The 15938-nt window shown below is 39.0% G+C and overlaps 1 protein-coding gene across 1 annotated transcript in view; it reads right to left on the bottom strand.

The window, feature by feature from the left end:
- Positions 1-3537: 3537 nt before the first annotated feature.
- The window catches only part of LOC137424168 (extracellular calcium-sensing receptor-like), a 79845-nt gene continuing 67444 nt past the window's right edge, over positions 3538-15938 (bottom strand). Inside the window, exons 5-8 of the mRNA XM_068111632.2 lie at positions 11917-12138; positions 11692-11815; positions 9376-9765; positions 3538-6073 (exon numbers count right to left, since the gene is read on the bottom strand). Coding sequence (XP_067967733.1) covers positions 5511-6073; positions 9376-9765; positions 11692-11815; positions 11917-12138 — 1299 coding nt within the window. The 3' untranslated portion in view covers positions 3538-5510. The remainder of the gene's footprint in view (positions 6074-9375; positions 9766-11691; positions 11816-11916; positions 12139-15938) is intronic.

Here is a 15938-nt window from a genome sequence, read left to right as displayed (position 1 = left end):
CCCAAGCAAGGCCGGCATCAGAATCTCCTTGTTCCAGCCGGTGACGTCACCGGCGGGGATCCCCAGCCACCAGAGTGGCTGGTCACGTGACCGCCAAAGCTGCCGCGCGTGCGGGTATAATGAGCTACACCTGTGGATCACGTGACCACCGAAGCACGCCTCGCTTGAGGCGTGGCTTTTGGTTTCGGTTTCGGTTTTTGGTTTTGCTTTACAAGGCAGCCCGATAAACGGGCTTTTAGAGTGTGTGACAGTGCTCCCGAGTTGGTTTTACGAATAAATATCTTCTCGGACGAGTTTGTGCCTTGCCATACTTTTGTCCGTATCATGCTGGAGCCCGGACTCCTTCAATATCACCTTTATCTGTCAATATTGTTGAAATGAAGATCAAATAGCTGTATGTTGAAATATGTTGAAAAAGTCAAAACTTTACATTCGGGTGTACTTACTTTTTCACGTGACTGTATGTCAATGTGATATTTCAGTTTTTTCTTTTTAATAAATTTGCAAAACTTTCTAAAATCCTGTTTTCTCTTTGTCTTGAGGGTGTATTGAGTGTAGATTGATGTGGGAAAAAATGAATTTAAACGATTTCAGCATAAGGCTGCCACATAACAAAATGTGAAAAAGTGAAGGGGTCTGAATACTTTCTGAATGGACTGTAAACCCCATCGAGCTGGTTTGGGATGAACTGGACAGAAGGGTGAAAGCAAAGCAACCTACAAGTGCAACACATTTGTGGGAACTTCTGCAACAGTGTTGGGAAGAACTTCCCGAACAATATTTCATTACCATTGCAGAAAGAATGCCACGAGTGTGTTCGGCAGTTATATCTGCAAAAGGTGGCTACTTTGATGAGTCAAAAATTTAAATTAAATTTTGTTAAACAAAATGATTCTATGATTTCTTTTTTATCTCCAATTGTTTATTTGTTCTATGCTTAATTTCAGAGTACATTGAGACATTAAACAGTATAAATTTCAATAAAAACTGGAAAAATTGAGGTGTTCTAAAACTTTTGACCGGTAGTGTATTTCCCTTGTCTGTTTTACAAGTCCATATGGGGGCACCCCAAATAGGAATTTTTTGTACTGCGCATTTCTTGTTCTCTGGCATTCTTTTTTAAATTAAATCCCTTATTTGTTGAACTTTCATTCCTTGGCCTGCCTGGTTTATTTGTTGGTGGTTTGGAAAATCTGCTTCGCACCCGTCTGTCCAGGTAAGCTTCACTACCCTCCACTACTCCTCGCACGTATAAAGAAGATCTGCCATAGTTGACTGAATGCCTCAGAGGTAAGCTCGATCGGTCATTCGTCCGAGGCGGGTCTTTATCGGCACGGACACGACAATATGGAGTTTGTCCCCTCTTTGCTGCTACAACAGTCTTCACTCTTCTGGGAAGGCTTTCCACTAGATGTTGGAACATTGATGTGGCAATTTGCATCCATTCAGCCACAAGAACATTCGTGAGATTGGGCACTGACTCTGGGCGATTAGGCCTGGCTCACAGTTGGCATTCCAATTCATACAAAAGGTATTCAATGGGGTTGCGGTCAGGGCTCTATGCAGGCCAGTCAATTTCTTCCACACCGATCTCGACAAACCATTTCTCTCTGGACCTCGCATTGTGCACGGGGGCATTGTCATGGTGAAACAGGAAAGGGCCTTCCCCAAACTGTTGCCACAAAGTTGGAAAGACACAATCGTCTAGAATGTCATTGTATGCTGTAGCGTTAAGATTTCCCTTCACTGGAACCAAGTGGCCTAGCCGGAACCATGAAAAACAGCCCCAGACAATTATTCCTACCCCACAAAACTTTTCAGTTGGCACTATGCATTCGGGCAGGTAGCGTTCTCCTGGCATCCACCAAACCCCGATTAGTCCGTCGGACTGCCAGATGGTGGAGTGTGATTCATCACTCCAGATAACACATTTCCACTGCTCCAGAGTCCAATGGTGGCAAGCTTTACACTACTCCAGCTGTGTGTGGCTGCTTGGCCATGGAAACCCATTTCATGAAGCTCCCGATGAACAGTTGTTGTGCTGATGCTGCTTCCAGAGGCAGTTTGGAACTTGGCAGTGAGTGTTGCAACCGAGGACAGACGATTTTTACACACTATGCGCTTCAGCAGTCAGCGGTCCCGTTCTGTGAGCCTGTGTGGCCTAACATTTTGTAGCTGAGCTGTTTTTGATTTTAGATGTGTCCACTTCACAATAACCACACTTACAGTTGACCGGGGCAGCTGTTGCAGGGCAGAAATTTGACGAACTGACTTGTTGGAAAGGTGGCAGCCTATGACGGTGCCACGTTGAAAGTCACCGAGCTCTTCAGTATGGCCAGTTCTACTGCCAATGTTTGTCTGTGGAAATTGCATGGCTGTGTGCTTGATTGCATATACCTGTCAGCAATGGGTGTGGCTGAAATAGCCGAATCCACTAATTATAAAGGGTGTCTGCATACCTTTGGTCATGTAGCGTGTATACATGTAGCTGTATATAGCGTGTATTTGTATATATGTATATATATATATATATATATATATATATATATATTATATATATATATATATATATATATATATATATATATATATATATATATATATATATATATATGTTTATGTGATTGATGTGTTTGAGCGGATGAGGGTGGGGGTGAGTGCGGAGGTGGAGTATTTTTTGCTGTTTTACTGGTCTACTTTGTTATTTGCTTGCATAATGTTTATATTTATAATACTTTGTGATGTGGTATTGGTTTTTTTTCTTCTAAATGGTGTGCATGTCTATTTTTGAAATGCTGTAATAACACACCAGATGTTAAGGCATAAACGGATTTGTATTAATGTGAACTTTTGAAAATGGAGTGCTTTTAAAAATTTAACATGGGTGGTTTTAAATGGTGATCCATGGTTATGTCTGTGGTCTTTGTCTTTCCCTTGATTTCTAAATCACATCTGATATCATTGCTGATTTATTCCTTCATACAATGTGGGATCAATGTATTAGGTTTGTCTAGCTTTAAGTTTAGACAGGTGTATAGGTTGAGGTGTATATGTTTAGACAAGAGCCTTGCCTTTTAAAGCATACATTTGTCTTGCTGATGTTGTCTGAAAGCAGAAATAGCTCACATTTATTCTATGGCCATGCGGTTTTGGAATGAATGTTTAATTTGATGACTGTTTTCACCGACGACCAAGGTGCATGTCTATTAATTTGACAAGCATTATATGGCCATGTACTGTACTTGGTGAATGGGCTAAAGTACAAGTGCTTTGCTTCTGACCTATTATTTGGATTTAAAAAATCAAAACAAACACTGTGTCCAGAAAGAAAAGATCCCCAAAAAAGCAAAGAAAAAGAAAACCCACATGTCCAAACTGAAGCTTCAAGATGCTGGGTCGGGCCTTTGCCCTCCTTCAGGTTATTATCGTTATCTAAACTCTAAAGAGATCTCTACTCTCCCCCTCCACACCACCGCTCCACCATCCCTGCCCACAGATTCCCCAATTATACCCATACATTTAAAAAGACTCTTTTGTAAATATATTGTACATTTTATTCAAAATGTAATCTTTACAATTTTACAGTGACATTAAATAAACACATCAACATCGGAGAAAATAATTTTTAAACTGTTGATGGAACTTGTATAGAAACTTGCAAATTAGGCTTTTGAAGGAGATTCAGATTTTGGGGTAACAAGAAAAATTTTCAACAAAGCAAATTAGTTTGAATCAAAATTAAACAGCCAAAAATATGATTAAAAGTATAATTATTGAAAGAAGGGTAGACATTGCCAAAGCGTTTCATCTTGGACTCAGCAGAGCACACACAAGAATACCGGATATGAAGCACATTTACGTATTCTTGAAACCACATTCCTACACACACAAGCTCCTGCTCTTTGTAAAACAATTTAAACAATGAAGTTTGTGCGAGCACGCCACTTGTTCTGATCTTGTTCCTTTATAATGGGAAGTCTTAGGTGTCCTCACTGTCTTGTCGCCATGATGTGTATATTTATTGTGGTAGCAATGCTAAGAGCCACTGGAAAAAAAAAAAAACCTTTGGCATAATCGTCTGAGCAAATAGATTGTTTAGAGTCCGCGTAGCCAGTATTCTTGCGTGTGGCCTGAAGAGTTGAAAGATTAAAAGCTTTGGCAATGTCTATCCTTCTTTCATTAATGTTTCAATTTTGTAGTACCATTGAACGTTTATTCAAGGATAATTATGAAATCACAACCGTATGGAAGAAATTCAATCCTAAAAGTAATATATAGTTGAAAACAGTAGAAAGCATTACATTACTTTACTAACAACATTATATAATAATTTTTCACAGGTATCGGGTAGCTTAAGATATCCTTATGATTACAGGCAGGTAATAAAGTGGCAATAAAGCTGAAACCTATAAATCTGTTAATCAAACTATCAGAGACCATTCGTGTCATTCATTATTGTGCAAACAATTTATGAAAGAATAATAAACTACAGCAGCATTATCACGATTCATGTAGATTGACCAGGTGATGGAATGGTATTGCACGTGCAAAACTCACAATCATGGTTACATGGACGACACAGTATATTCTCCAGTTTACATCATTTTAATATGACTTGGTGTAAAATTAATGTTATTGCATGATTGATAACAGTATAAGCCTACACATATTACAAGTAGCAATCAATCATCTTTATCATTATAAATTTAATCTTCAACATTTATGGTCACCCAGCTTTTCCCCTCAACATACTGTCGTCTCTTACTTTGCATCAATATTTTTTGGACTTGCAGGATAGCTGAGTGGTAACATGTTTGCATTTAATCTTTCTGCTTCTGGATTTTGCCCTTGGCTGAATGAGGTTATCGAACTCTAGAATGCCATTCCGTTGTGGTGTCAGTATCATGAAGCACTTTGGCTTCAGAAGAGGTACTAAGTAAGTTGTCTAACCTGTACTCGCTTGTAAACATAACAATTCCCTTGGTATATTTAGTAAATGGCTATTGAGTGAGTGCCGTGATCAAGTAAGCCTGTATATAAAGTACATTGTAAATGATAGATAGAAGTGTTGGGACTCATACAAACAAGATTGGGATAAACATTTCGCAGAATGAATCGAAAGGACTGCCAGTGCGTGTTACAATTATTCATCATCAAGATGATCTCCAATCATCAAACATCTTTTTCTAATATGAAGCTTCGAGGTAGTCATTTTGCTTCTGAAATAATGAGTTAAAGTTCAATTACATAATTTTATTTATTATATTTGTGCTGCTATATTTGAGAAACAGCCAGAGTTATGAAAAGTTGGTCAAACCATTAGAATCAAATTTGAAAAAAAAGTGTTTTTTTGGAGAAAAAAAAAGAAAGAAAGAAGCTAACTGGAACACAAATATTAAGATGCTACAATAAACTTTTGGCTTGACAAGAAAATAAGCTATTTCAAAATATACACAAAATTCAAATAAAAAATATATTTTAAAAGCACTAATCAGAGAACTTCAAAATAATTAGCCCGATGATGATGATGCCACTGCAGAAATTTCTGTTGGCTGGCTCTGAGTAGTGGTACGAGATGCAACGCTTTTTCCCTTTGCTTTACTGGTCTTGAAGAGGATGACATAAACTTTGGGCAAGAAGATGCAGCCGAGGAGACCGTAAGCCGAAGCCACCACAGCAAAGACTTCAGTGGCAACTGCAAACTTTCCTCGTGTGCTTACATAAGCAGGTACAAAGGCGAGCCACACAAGAAATGTCACAAGCATGCTGAAGGTGATGAATTTGGCTTCATTGAATGCTGAAGGCAGCTTGCGGGCCATGAAAGCAAGCACAAAGCAAATGACTGCTTGAAGAGCAATATAAGCAAGAGAGCCCGCAGGCCAAATTGGTGAGGCCAACCCACACTCCAGTACAATTATACCCAGCCGAGATTCCTTGTTGCGGTACGGTACAGAGTATCCTGCAATGCCCCATGTGAGACAATAAGCCAGCTGTGGAGCAAAGCATGTGCTTACCAACACACGCTGAGGTCCAGCTCCGAGGTATGCTCTAAGGCTACTGCCTGGCATTGTGGCTGTAAAGGCAAGACAGGATTATGTTAGATTTAAAAAAAACGATTATTATTTGATAAAATGATCGTGATTAAAGTTTGAACACCATATCTAACTGCATGAATTGATCCGAACACAAAAGCAGATTTAAGTTTTTATTTTTAAGATTATTATTGATTTTGCTTTGCCAAGTCATTTGCAAATACGATAACAAAATTTAATGAAAATGAATGAAAATCGACTGCAGTACTAACTTTCTTTAATTTGAAGATTTTTTTTTACTTCTTCAAAACATTCAGGTAACCAGAAAGTTCATAGAACACGATACCCTGCGCAGTGTTGAAGTCAATTCTTCAATCATAATCAAAAAATGATTTTAAAGATCGTTTAAAAAATGTGGAAGTTAAACGCTATTGAAGCAGTGCTAATTTGTAATACACCACCCTTATACACCACCCGATAGAACATGTCCAAGTACAGTACTGCGAATGTAAAGGTTCTTGGAAGTATTATAAAGGCAATTTGTGATCAAGTATAAAATTTAATTGAAATAAAATAAAGACTCTAACGGTGGTAAAAAATAAATTAATTCCGGGTTTTACTGATTTTTTTACACAGTGCATATTGCACCACCCTCTCGAGCACATTTCATTCGTTATTTGTGCCTGTTATTTGAGTCCTATATAACATCCTTAAAAACAGTACGTTTCCTGTTTGGAATGATTTTCAATTTTGTTTGACTGCCAGGCAGGCAGAGGATCCATTGGCCTCGCGAATTTCGTTTGACATTTTGTTCTGGATTTTGCTGAAATCACAACACCTTTACACAAGCTTCTATAAAAAGAGGTGAAATGGAAGTGGGGCAAACCTGAAGGTGGCCCATTCAAAAAAAGAGGCTTAATTGTGCTTAAATAGTGTGTTACATCATTACAACCCAAACACTGATTTGGTTCTTCAAGCCAAAGTGTCCTTCATTGGTGTGGGGGCAGTCCTACTTCAACGTGGCCTCACACAGAAATTTGAAGATGAAGTTTGTAATATGATAACTACACATCTTGTTCGAAGAAAGGAGGTAAAGATGCGTCAAAATCCCAAGCACAGTACAATTGAGGAAATTTTGTCGAGAAGGAGATTTATTGCAAGTTGTGCAGTGGAAACTACATGCAACTTCTGCAATGGATACTCCAGGCAGACAAGCCAGTGTGTCCCAGCATTTGGGAAAGAATGAGGGTTTAATCACTTCGAGAGAATGTGCAGGAGGAGAAAGAAATTGACGAGAGATGTGAAGCTTGTCGACGATTATTATCATCTGCGACATCAGGTGCATCGGCATATACGACACATCATCAGGTGCATCGGCATACATTGTGGACAAACTTGGAGCAGATCCATTTTGATGTGATGGCGGAGAAATAAAGCAGATTCAATGTCAGATCGTCATGGACAATACTTGCAACTTGATGAGTTTCAATGATCTGTGCAATGTGATGCAAGATGGTGACACCTACATGGAACCAACCAACCCAAGTCAAGTTAAGTTACATCTGTATGGTGAGAGGATTGTCACTCCATGAGGCCAACAAGGGGTACAGGCAAGAGCAAATGAGGGACAGGATTATCTGCAGTTCCAACTAGTAGATTTTATGAGTTCCCTTCCAAGGTCAGAACTTCACTGCAGGAGGTCATTTGGCCCATCAAAGCCTACGCTATTATCAACTTTTAGTTGTTTGTTCATGCTCTCTCTTTTTTATATGAAGAGTGTCAAGCAAGGAAGTAGCACGTGCCATTTTTGAAGTCTGGGTATGACTCAGCCAGGGTTCAAACCACTGACCTCCCAGACTCAGAACGGATGCTCAAACTATTAACCTACGCCACTGAGGCTGATGTTTAACATAAACCTTTCCTGGCAGCTGATGCAAGCCAGAAGCTCAAGGTTGTCAAACTCGATAGACCAGAATAAATGGTGGTCTTGTTCCTCATTTACATATACATCCTAACTGATGCTCTGGAAAACTCATTGATCCTTTATGTGGATGATTCTACACTGTGTCATACTGTACCCCTTACAACTGATAGGCAGTCAGTAGCTGCATCCCTCTTTGCTGATATGGAAATTATTAGATGTTTTGTCTGATAAATGGAGCATGTCCTTCAATTCTGGAATATCTTATATTTTTACTGTGTCACTCCAGAAGGATCATCAAATGAACCACCAGTCAGTCACTGAAAGAGGTTCAGTCTCTTGAACTTCTTGGCCTCATCGGCAGCCATGATCTCTCCTGGGTCACCCATATAGCAAAGCTGGTCTCCAATGCCAGCAGCAGACTCTGCATCCTCAATCATTCTCATTCCTTCCTTGAAAATTCAGAACTATTTTCAAGGAAGGAATGATAGCTTTTGACTGTATGGATTTTCTCAGCAGCTCAATAGAGTACTGTTCTTCCTTATGGGCTGGGGCATCAGCATCACATGTGATTATTCTGGATTCTGTGTTATCGAAACCTCTTTATCATTATAGGCATCTTTTCTAATGTAAATGAGGTAAAGGCACAAGGTCGTTTGCTGTCACATTGTAGGCAGGTTGGTGGCTCCTCTGTTATTTAATACCTATCATCACGTTTAGATCCCTTTTTTTTTCATTTGGACTCTTCCTAACCCAAACCTCTTATCTTCAGATTGAATTTTTTTGTTGTTTTTTTCTTCTCTTTCTCTTTTTTTTCTCTTTTTTTTTTCTCTTTTTTTTTTCTCTTTCTCTTTCTCTTTCTCTTTCTCTTTCTCTTTCTCTCTCTCTTTCTCTCTCTCTCTCTCTCTCTCTCTCTCTCTCTCTCTCTCTCCACTCCCTTGTTCATTGTGTTAGAGTTGTCCTGTTTCCCTCCTGTCAGTTCATACCATCTGTCAGCTTGCTCTTCCATGAGCCTCAAACGTGAGGAGATTTTAAAAAAACAAAAACATTTCTGCAACAGAATGGTGTTCCAGTCATTATTGCTGGCTATGATAGAATTTGTTGATAAATTCCTGGAGATATTGATTTAACTTGGTTGTCAAATACCTTGTAACATCACAGCCCTGGTGTGACAATGTCCTTTAACATTACATAACAAAACCTGTAAATTTTCACTTAATCTTTTGCTTCTGATTTAAATGAACTCAATATATAAAGTACAATCTCATCAGAAAATGATTATGTTTACTGTATGTTTAAAATCATTGCAATTTGATTCATAATAATAAACAATAACAATAATTGTATTTCTATAGTACCTTTTGCCAATGGAAACAATGTGCTAATAACTAGAAGGATTTTAGGAAGAAAATAATTACTTACCCCGAAAAGCAATGATCACTTGAACTGTCTTACTCAAGACGCAACTCACAGCAAGCGACAAGCTCGCACAAGAAACGACCTCTCTCAAGCGACAAGAAGGTGAGGTTGGTTTTCCCATAAAGGCCACACTCGTGCTGAGGCATCCGACAAGTCCCACAAGCAGCAGCCCACTGATTTCACGGTTTGTAGCTTTTACTATAGGGAGCTCTCGATTGCGATACATGAGAAGTCCTATGGCAATTGTGATCACAACTCCAACCATAGCAAATGCAAGAAGTACAAGTGATATGGCTTCAAGATAAGCCAGGTACTCTTCAAATTTTGGTACACAAAATGTACGATCTGTGTTTGACCATAACTCATCGTCACATCTGAAGCATTCTCGTGAATCTGCACACAAAAATTTGTGTTAACCAAAATGAATATTTTTGCAAAAGTAATTTTTTTTCTCAAATCCTAAAAAAAAAAATGATGACCCTTAAAGGAAATTTATATAATCTTTCATAAATTACATGTTTATTTAATTTATCAGCAGCATAAGACACATTTTAGTTAGATTATTAATGCCACAATGGTTAATAACGAGCCACTTTAGAAGAAACAAGTACAAAAAGTTTTAATTAAAACAAAAGCCACGTTGATGTTACACAATGCCTAGATGCAGCTGTGCCTATAAAGTCGATGTTATAGGCACAGGACATTCCTATTGATTCGATTACTTGATGTTATTTTTGTGCAAAGTGAAAATATATCTCGGCAATTTCCCGTGTGTGGCGACGAATTTTTAATATATCTCGGCATTTTCCCATCTGTTATTTCAGGCGGTGTATGACTGACCATGCCGCGAATTAAAAAAATATATATCTCGGCAATTTCCCGTGTTTGGCGACACGTGAACGAAGCTATGCTCCTCTCTCCACATTATTGTGACGACGTATAAATTAAATATTTCATCGTGACGATTGTCATCAAATGGACGAATTTTTAATATATCTCGGCATTTTCCCATCTGTTATTTCGGGCGGTGTATGACTGACAATGCCGCGATTTAAAAAAAAAAATCTCAATAGACTTGAAGTTACAGGCCTTTGAGAATTCATTTCGTTCTATAAAGGGCAACTTTCATCGGATTTTCTTCCCGTTTTTTTTCAACCGAGTCTAAAACTATGTTAGCGACTGTGAAAAATGAAATGATATATCGAATTTGGTTTGAAATAAAACTGTGTGAGAGAGGAAGACACCACGGGCCTACAAAACAGGCCTCAAAGCTATGCGAGTTAATAAAATGGTGGATATTTGTTTATATGAAGGCTCTCCCAGAATGGGTGGAGATATGGTTCCCAGAATGGGTGGAGCTTTGAGGTTTTGTCTTCTCTGCAAGAACAAGAACAAGAAGAACAACAACAACAACAACAGCAGAGGGCACTCTATGAGCAGCGTCTGCGACGCGGCTAAAAATATTTTAATTTCAGTCTTTCCTAGTTTGTTGGAAGCAAACAGCTTTGATGTGAGATATTTATGGTTAGATAATCCACTCCAATTTGAGAAGTCGGGTCTACAGTTCCAAATAGTAGATCTTACTCTTGTACATATAACTTTACCCGAGACAGTCACCAAGCCCCAGAAGGTGATTCAGTTTTGAAGTTGGCAAAGTCATACCAAATACTATAAAAATGGTACATGCTGTTTCCTTGCATGACGCTCAGCATTTAGAGTCTACAAAGTCCCATAGGTCGGTGTTCTTGGGAAAGATAAAATTTCTCCATTAAAATTGCTCCGCTGAGTGCAGAGAGAAAAGTGACGTAATAGATACGTCATCGCTATTACCCAGAGTGCCTTGGAAAGTTGCGTCACTTTCCCCAAGCTCAGCGACTGTGTTGTCTCAAGTTACGTCTGGTGTTGTCTCGTGTATTTGCATGTGTACTGATTTGGGCAGTGCCTTGCCTCAGCTCCAAATCCATAACCACTTTATATTTTCTCGACAATTATTGCGGTTTGACAGAGAAAAGTAACTGTTATGGGCACATTTATGCAACTATGGCATGATGGATTACTCTAGTACGTTATGTGTCCCAACTGAAAAGGTTACATCACCATCACATGATGTTCTGTGTGATTTTTAACAAACATTGCAAGACGTTTTGAAGATCATGTAAAATGCTGAGATAAATGCTTTAAAAGTTAACTTGATCAGCTCTCAACACCATAGCCTTGTTATAGTTTATACACGATAACATTTCTTTTGGAGGGGGGGAAGGCGGAGGAAGGAATGGTTATTTTCCCTTTAATGACAATGAATTTTTACAATTAACATACCAGAAACATTTGAAAATTCTCCATCAGTGCAAGGGATGCAGTCAAAGCAGCAAAAAGGCTCTCCTTTCCGAGCCCCTTTTCGAGTTCCAGCTATGCACGATTCACTGCAGATAGATCTGGGTATCTAGAACCGCATAAAATGAAGATTAGCATCTTTTTTTTATGTGAAGTAAAAGAAAATGTAGAAGAGTATTAAGACATATCTCCAATGAAAAACGAACTTGCCTTGGTTTCATTTGCAGGCCATACAATGGAGTTGTTGTCAATCTGTAACCGATCATCTACATCAAGTGTGTGGTCATAGAATCCCACTTGCTCGAATTCAATATGATTCCCAACTGGCTGCCAGTTTATAACTTCATACAAAGCAGGTGGGTCACCACTATCATCGAACTTCATTGTTTCATTTATGTTCACAAAAGTCACATGTCGCATGTAATAAAGCAACTGTAAAATAAAAAAAAATAGTTAAATAAGTGATTTCATTTTCACAATTCTGAAATATAGGCAATATTAATAAGTGATATTTAATATGTAATATGTTCTTTCACCAATACACAGAATAATGTATCTGTCTATCATACTGTACAAATTGTCAAGTAACTTGTCAAGTAACCGATTGTAACTTAAAAACCAATGAAGAACAATAGCAAGTGCTGATCATCATCCACAAATACCTATTTTTGTCTGAATTCCTTTTTGCCCAAATCTATTTGGTTGGAAATGCACAAAACAAACGTTGTTCAACTAATCATATTGACAAAACAGATCATTCCAACACGATACGGACAAAGCAGCACATTTAAGCGCAATATAAGTAAATACATGTGTCTATGGGCTGGCACGATAACTCAGAACTTGTGCACTTTAGCCTGAATTTTAATCAAGGTTTAAACTGTAATGCTAGTGTTTTGCATGCAGAGTTATACATCAATGTTTGTGGATTCCATCAGAACCAAACGTTAAATTGGAGGACCCGTTTGCCAGTAGTTGGTGATTAACGAAATATAACGCATCGCGTTTTTCATGAGGAATAGGTGAGTTATTTACAGTAGCGAAGTTCCTGCCACATTTAGTCAAACATCAGGTGTCACCAGCAGGCTCGTGAGAGACTTGAATCAAAACATGTCGTGACCAACTCCACATGAAAGTTAGAGGAATTGGGGCCGTGACAAGAAGCCAATTTTTCTTCTTTAAAAGTATCAACATGTTAATTGGGAGAGAGAGAGAGAGAGAGAGAGAGAGAGAGAGAGAGAGAGAGAGAGAGAGAGAGAGAGAGAGAGATAATGTGTGTGTGTGTGTCGTTGCTTGTTATCTTCATATACGGGTTTCAGAAGGTGGAATGGAGTCCTCCCAGGTCTCGAGTTTTGTTCCGAGGGCTCTTTTCAGGATCGTTACTGAGCCCCAGACAGCCTCCAACTATAGTTTGTTTGTGGTAATGTTACCAGGGATAGTTTGTGGGATCTTTGTAAGGTTGTTCTTGGTCATTCCCATTGCTCCAATTATCACTTGTATAATTTCAGCACTCTTCAGCTTCCAGAATCTTTTCACTTCATTTTTGAGGTCTTCATATTTGGTCATTTTCTTGATTTCTGTATTATTTAGACCAACATCACCAGGCACTGAAATGTCAAATAGCAATATCTTCTTTCCCTTTTTGTATCTGAGGACTATGTGTCTGAGTCACAATGCTTTGTTTTCTATGTTCATGCTTGATGGGATCATCACGTCGTACATTAACATTACATCCTTGTTTTCAATGACTGAAACCGTCCTTGCTATTGGTTTTTTTAATTTTTTGTATACAAGATCGTTGCTCATGTAAGAGCTAACATTAATCACAAAAAACGTAAACGGACACATAAAACATATAATAAAGGGAGCAGGAGACAAGAGAGAGAGAGAGAGAGGGAAGCACACAAGTACAACAGTAGAGAACAGGGACATCGGGAGATCTGTGGGACTTGGGAGGGCTTGGGGGAGGGTGCAGGCAAAGGGAGAGGGTGGGGGGTGGTGAGAGAGTTATAAAACAAATGGGCACTGCTAGGACTTCCAGGAAATATATATATATATATATATATATATATATATATATATATATATATATATATATATATATATATATATATATACATATATATATATATATATTTATATATATATATATATTTATATATATGTATATTTATATATATATATATATATATATATATATCAGTCACTATGCGACCTTCATATCATCAGTGGAGAACCGCCAGCAAGGTGTCCCATACAGCTGCTGCTGCACCTTGCTGGGAGCGATACTTGTTGATGATACGCCTTGCTGGCGGTTCTCCACTGATGATATGAAGGTCGCATAGTGACTGATATAAAAACCGAAAGGGTCACAGAGTTACAAGTGTATGGAAAGCCTCACTGCGTTGCCCTGATGAAGCCCCAACAAGGGCGAAACCAGGTCGGTAACTGTGAGTTTTGCATGCACTTGTGACAGTATCTGTATTTATAATCCGTAATGACGCACTGCTAGATGGTTCCTCTGGAACTTTGCAGGCAAGGCGGACGTGCATGGCAATGACGTCATGTTGTCCGCTCATTAGGTTGGAGAACCAGATTACAGATACCATTATTAGTAACTCCCAACCGCAACCAGGTCGACTCCATATGATGAGTGGATACCAGAGATAACGTCACCGCGTGGCAGGCGGTGCGTATCGCTCCCAGCAAGGTGCAGCAGCAGCTGTATGGGACACCTTGCTGGCGGTTCTCCACTGATGATATGAAGGTCGCATAGTGACTGATATAAAAACCGAAAGGGTCACAGAGTTACAAGTGTATGGAAAGCCTCACTGCATTGCCCTGATGAAGCCCCAACAAGGGCGAAACAGTATCTGTATTTATAATCCGTAATGACGCACTGCTAGATGGTTCCTCTGGAACTTTGCAGGCAAGGCGGACGTGCATGGCGATGACGTCATGTTGTCCGCTCATTAGGTTGGAGAACCAGATTACAGATACCATTATATATATATATATATATATATATATATATATATATATATATATACATATATATATATATATACATACATATATATATATATATATATATATATAATATATATATATATATATATATATATATATATATATATATATATATACTAGCAGAAATACCCGGCTTCGCTCGGGAGGTTAAATGGGAATTTGGGTTATGAGTGGGTTCCCAACAGCCACTAGGATTATTTATTCCAGGTTTACTCCTGTAGGCATTTGGCACATTTATGGCGAGGTGCACCCGCCTTGACACGATACCGTCATTGAGTATTGTGACCTTTTTTTAGAACTAAGAGCTTGCCAGACTCGCAGTCCAGCCACACTCTAATAGCACCACCACTGATGGTCCGCAACTGCTTATTAGTCATAGCTTATTTCGCAATTGACCTATATATCGATAGGACATTTTGGATAATTTAGCCCCACTTATGACGGGCAATTTCACTTCAGCACTTCAGTATAGATGATGTTGTGAGTCGTTGCAGTTGGAGTGCAAACAAAAAGATTGCAGGGACTTCCAACTCTGGAACAGCCTACATATAGCTGACCATGATAAAAGCAAGACTCTTCCAGATGCAATCCTGCCACTGTTAATGTTTGCCCTTGTGGTTTGTTGATAGACATGGCGAAACTGACCCTGACAGGAAACTGAAGTCTCTTGAACTGAAAGGGTAGGTCAGATGGTATGAGAGGAATGCGAGGAATGAAGACATCCTCACCTTTGCCACTAACAGTGAGAATAGTGGCCTCAATAACATGGGGCATTAATTTCTTGGCCACAAGTCTTGTGCCATTGCACAGTTGAGGCTGATTCAAATTGCGTAGCATCATTATTGGTGTTCCTACTTTAAGTTCAAGCCGATGAGGAGGCATGCCAGGTGGTTCTAGCGAATTAAGAAATTCAGTGGGGTAATTTACAACTTCAGATTGATCAACAACAGTGTCAACAGATTTGTATGTGCGTGAGTCTGCAGGTATTGCTTGCAAGAGTTGCTCGTTTACTGCATTGACTGTGGTGTTTTTTGGTGCCAGAATTGCCCTCTCGCGCAACCATTTGTGATTTTGATAATGGTGCTGTAAGTTTGGGAACACCTTTCCTATCAAATCGTTGACTGAAATGACCACAGTGCTGATCGAAGCTGGATTTGTGGTACCATCAGCAAGTACAGTTACTCGTCCTTCTCCAAGCTGTA

The sequence above is a fragment of the Myxine glutinosa genome, chromosome 3 (assembly GCF_964187855.1).
Source record: "Myxine glutinosa chromosome 3, kmMyxGlut1.1, whole genome shotgun sequence".
In the NCBI taxonomy this organism is placed as follows: domain Eukaryota; kingdom Metazoa; phylum Chordata; class Myxini; order Myxiniformes; family Myxinidae; genus Myxine; species Myxine glutinosa.
Note: the sequence above shows the minus strand (reverse complement) of the source record. Positions and strands in the feature narration are given on the sequence as shown.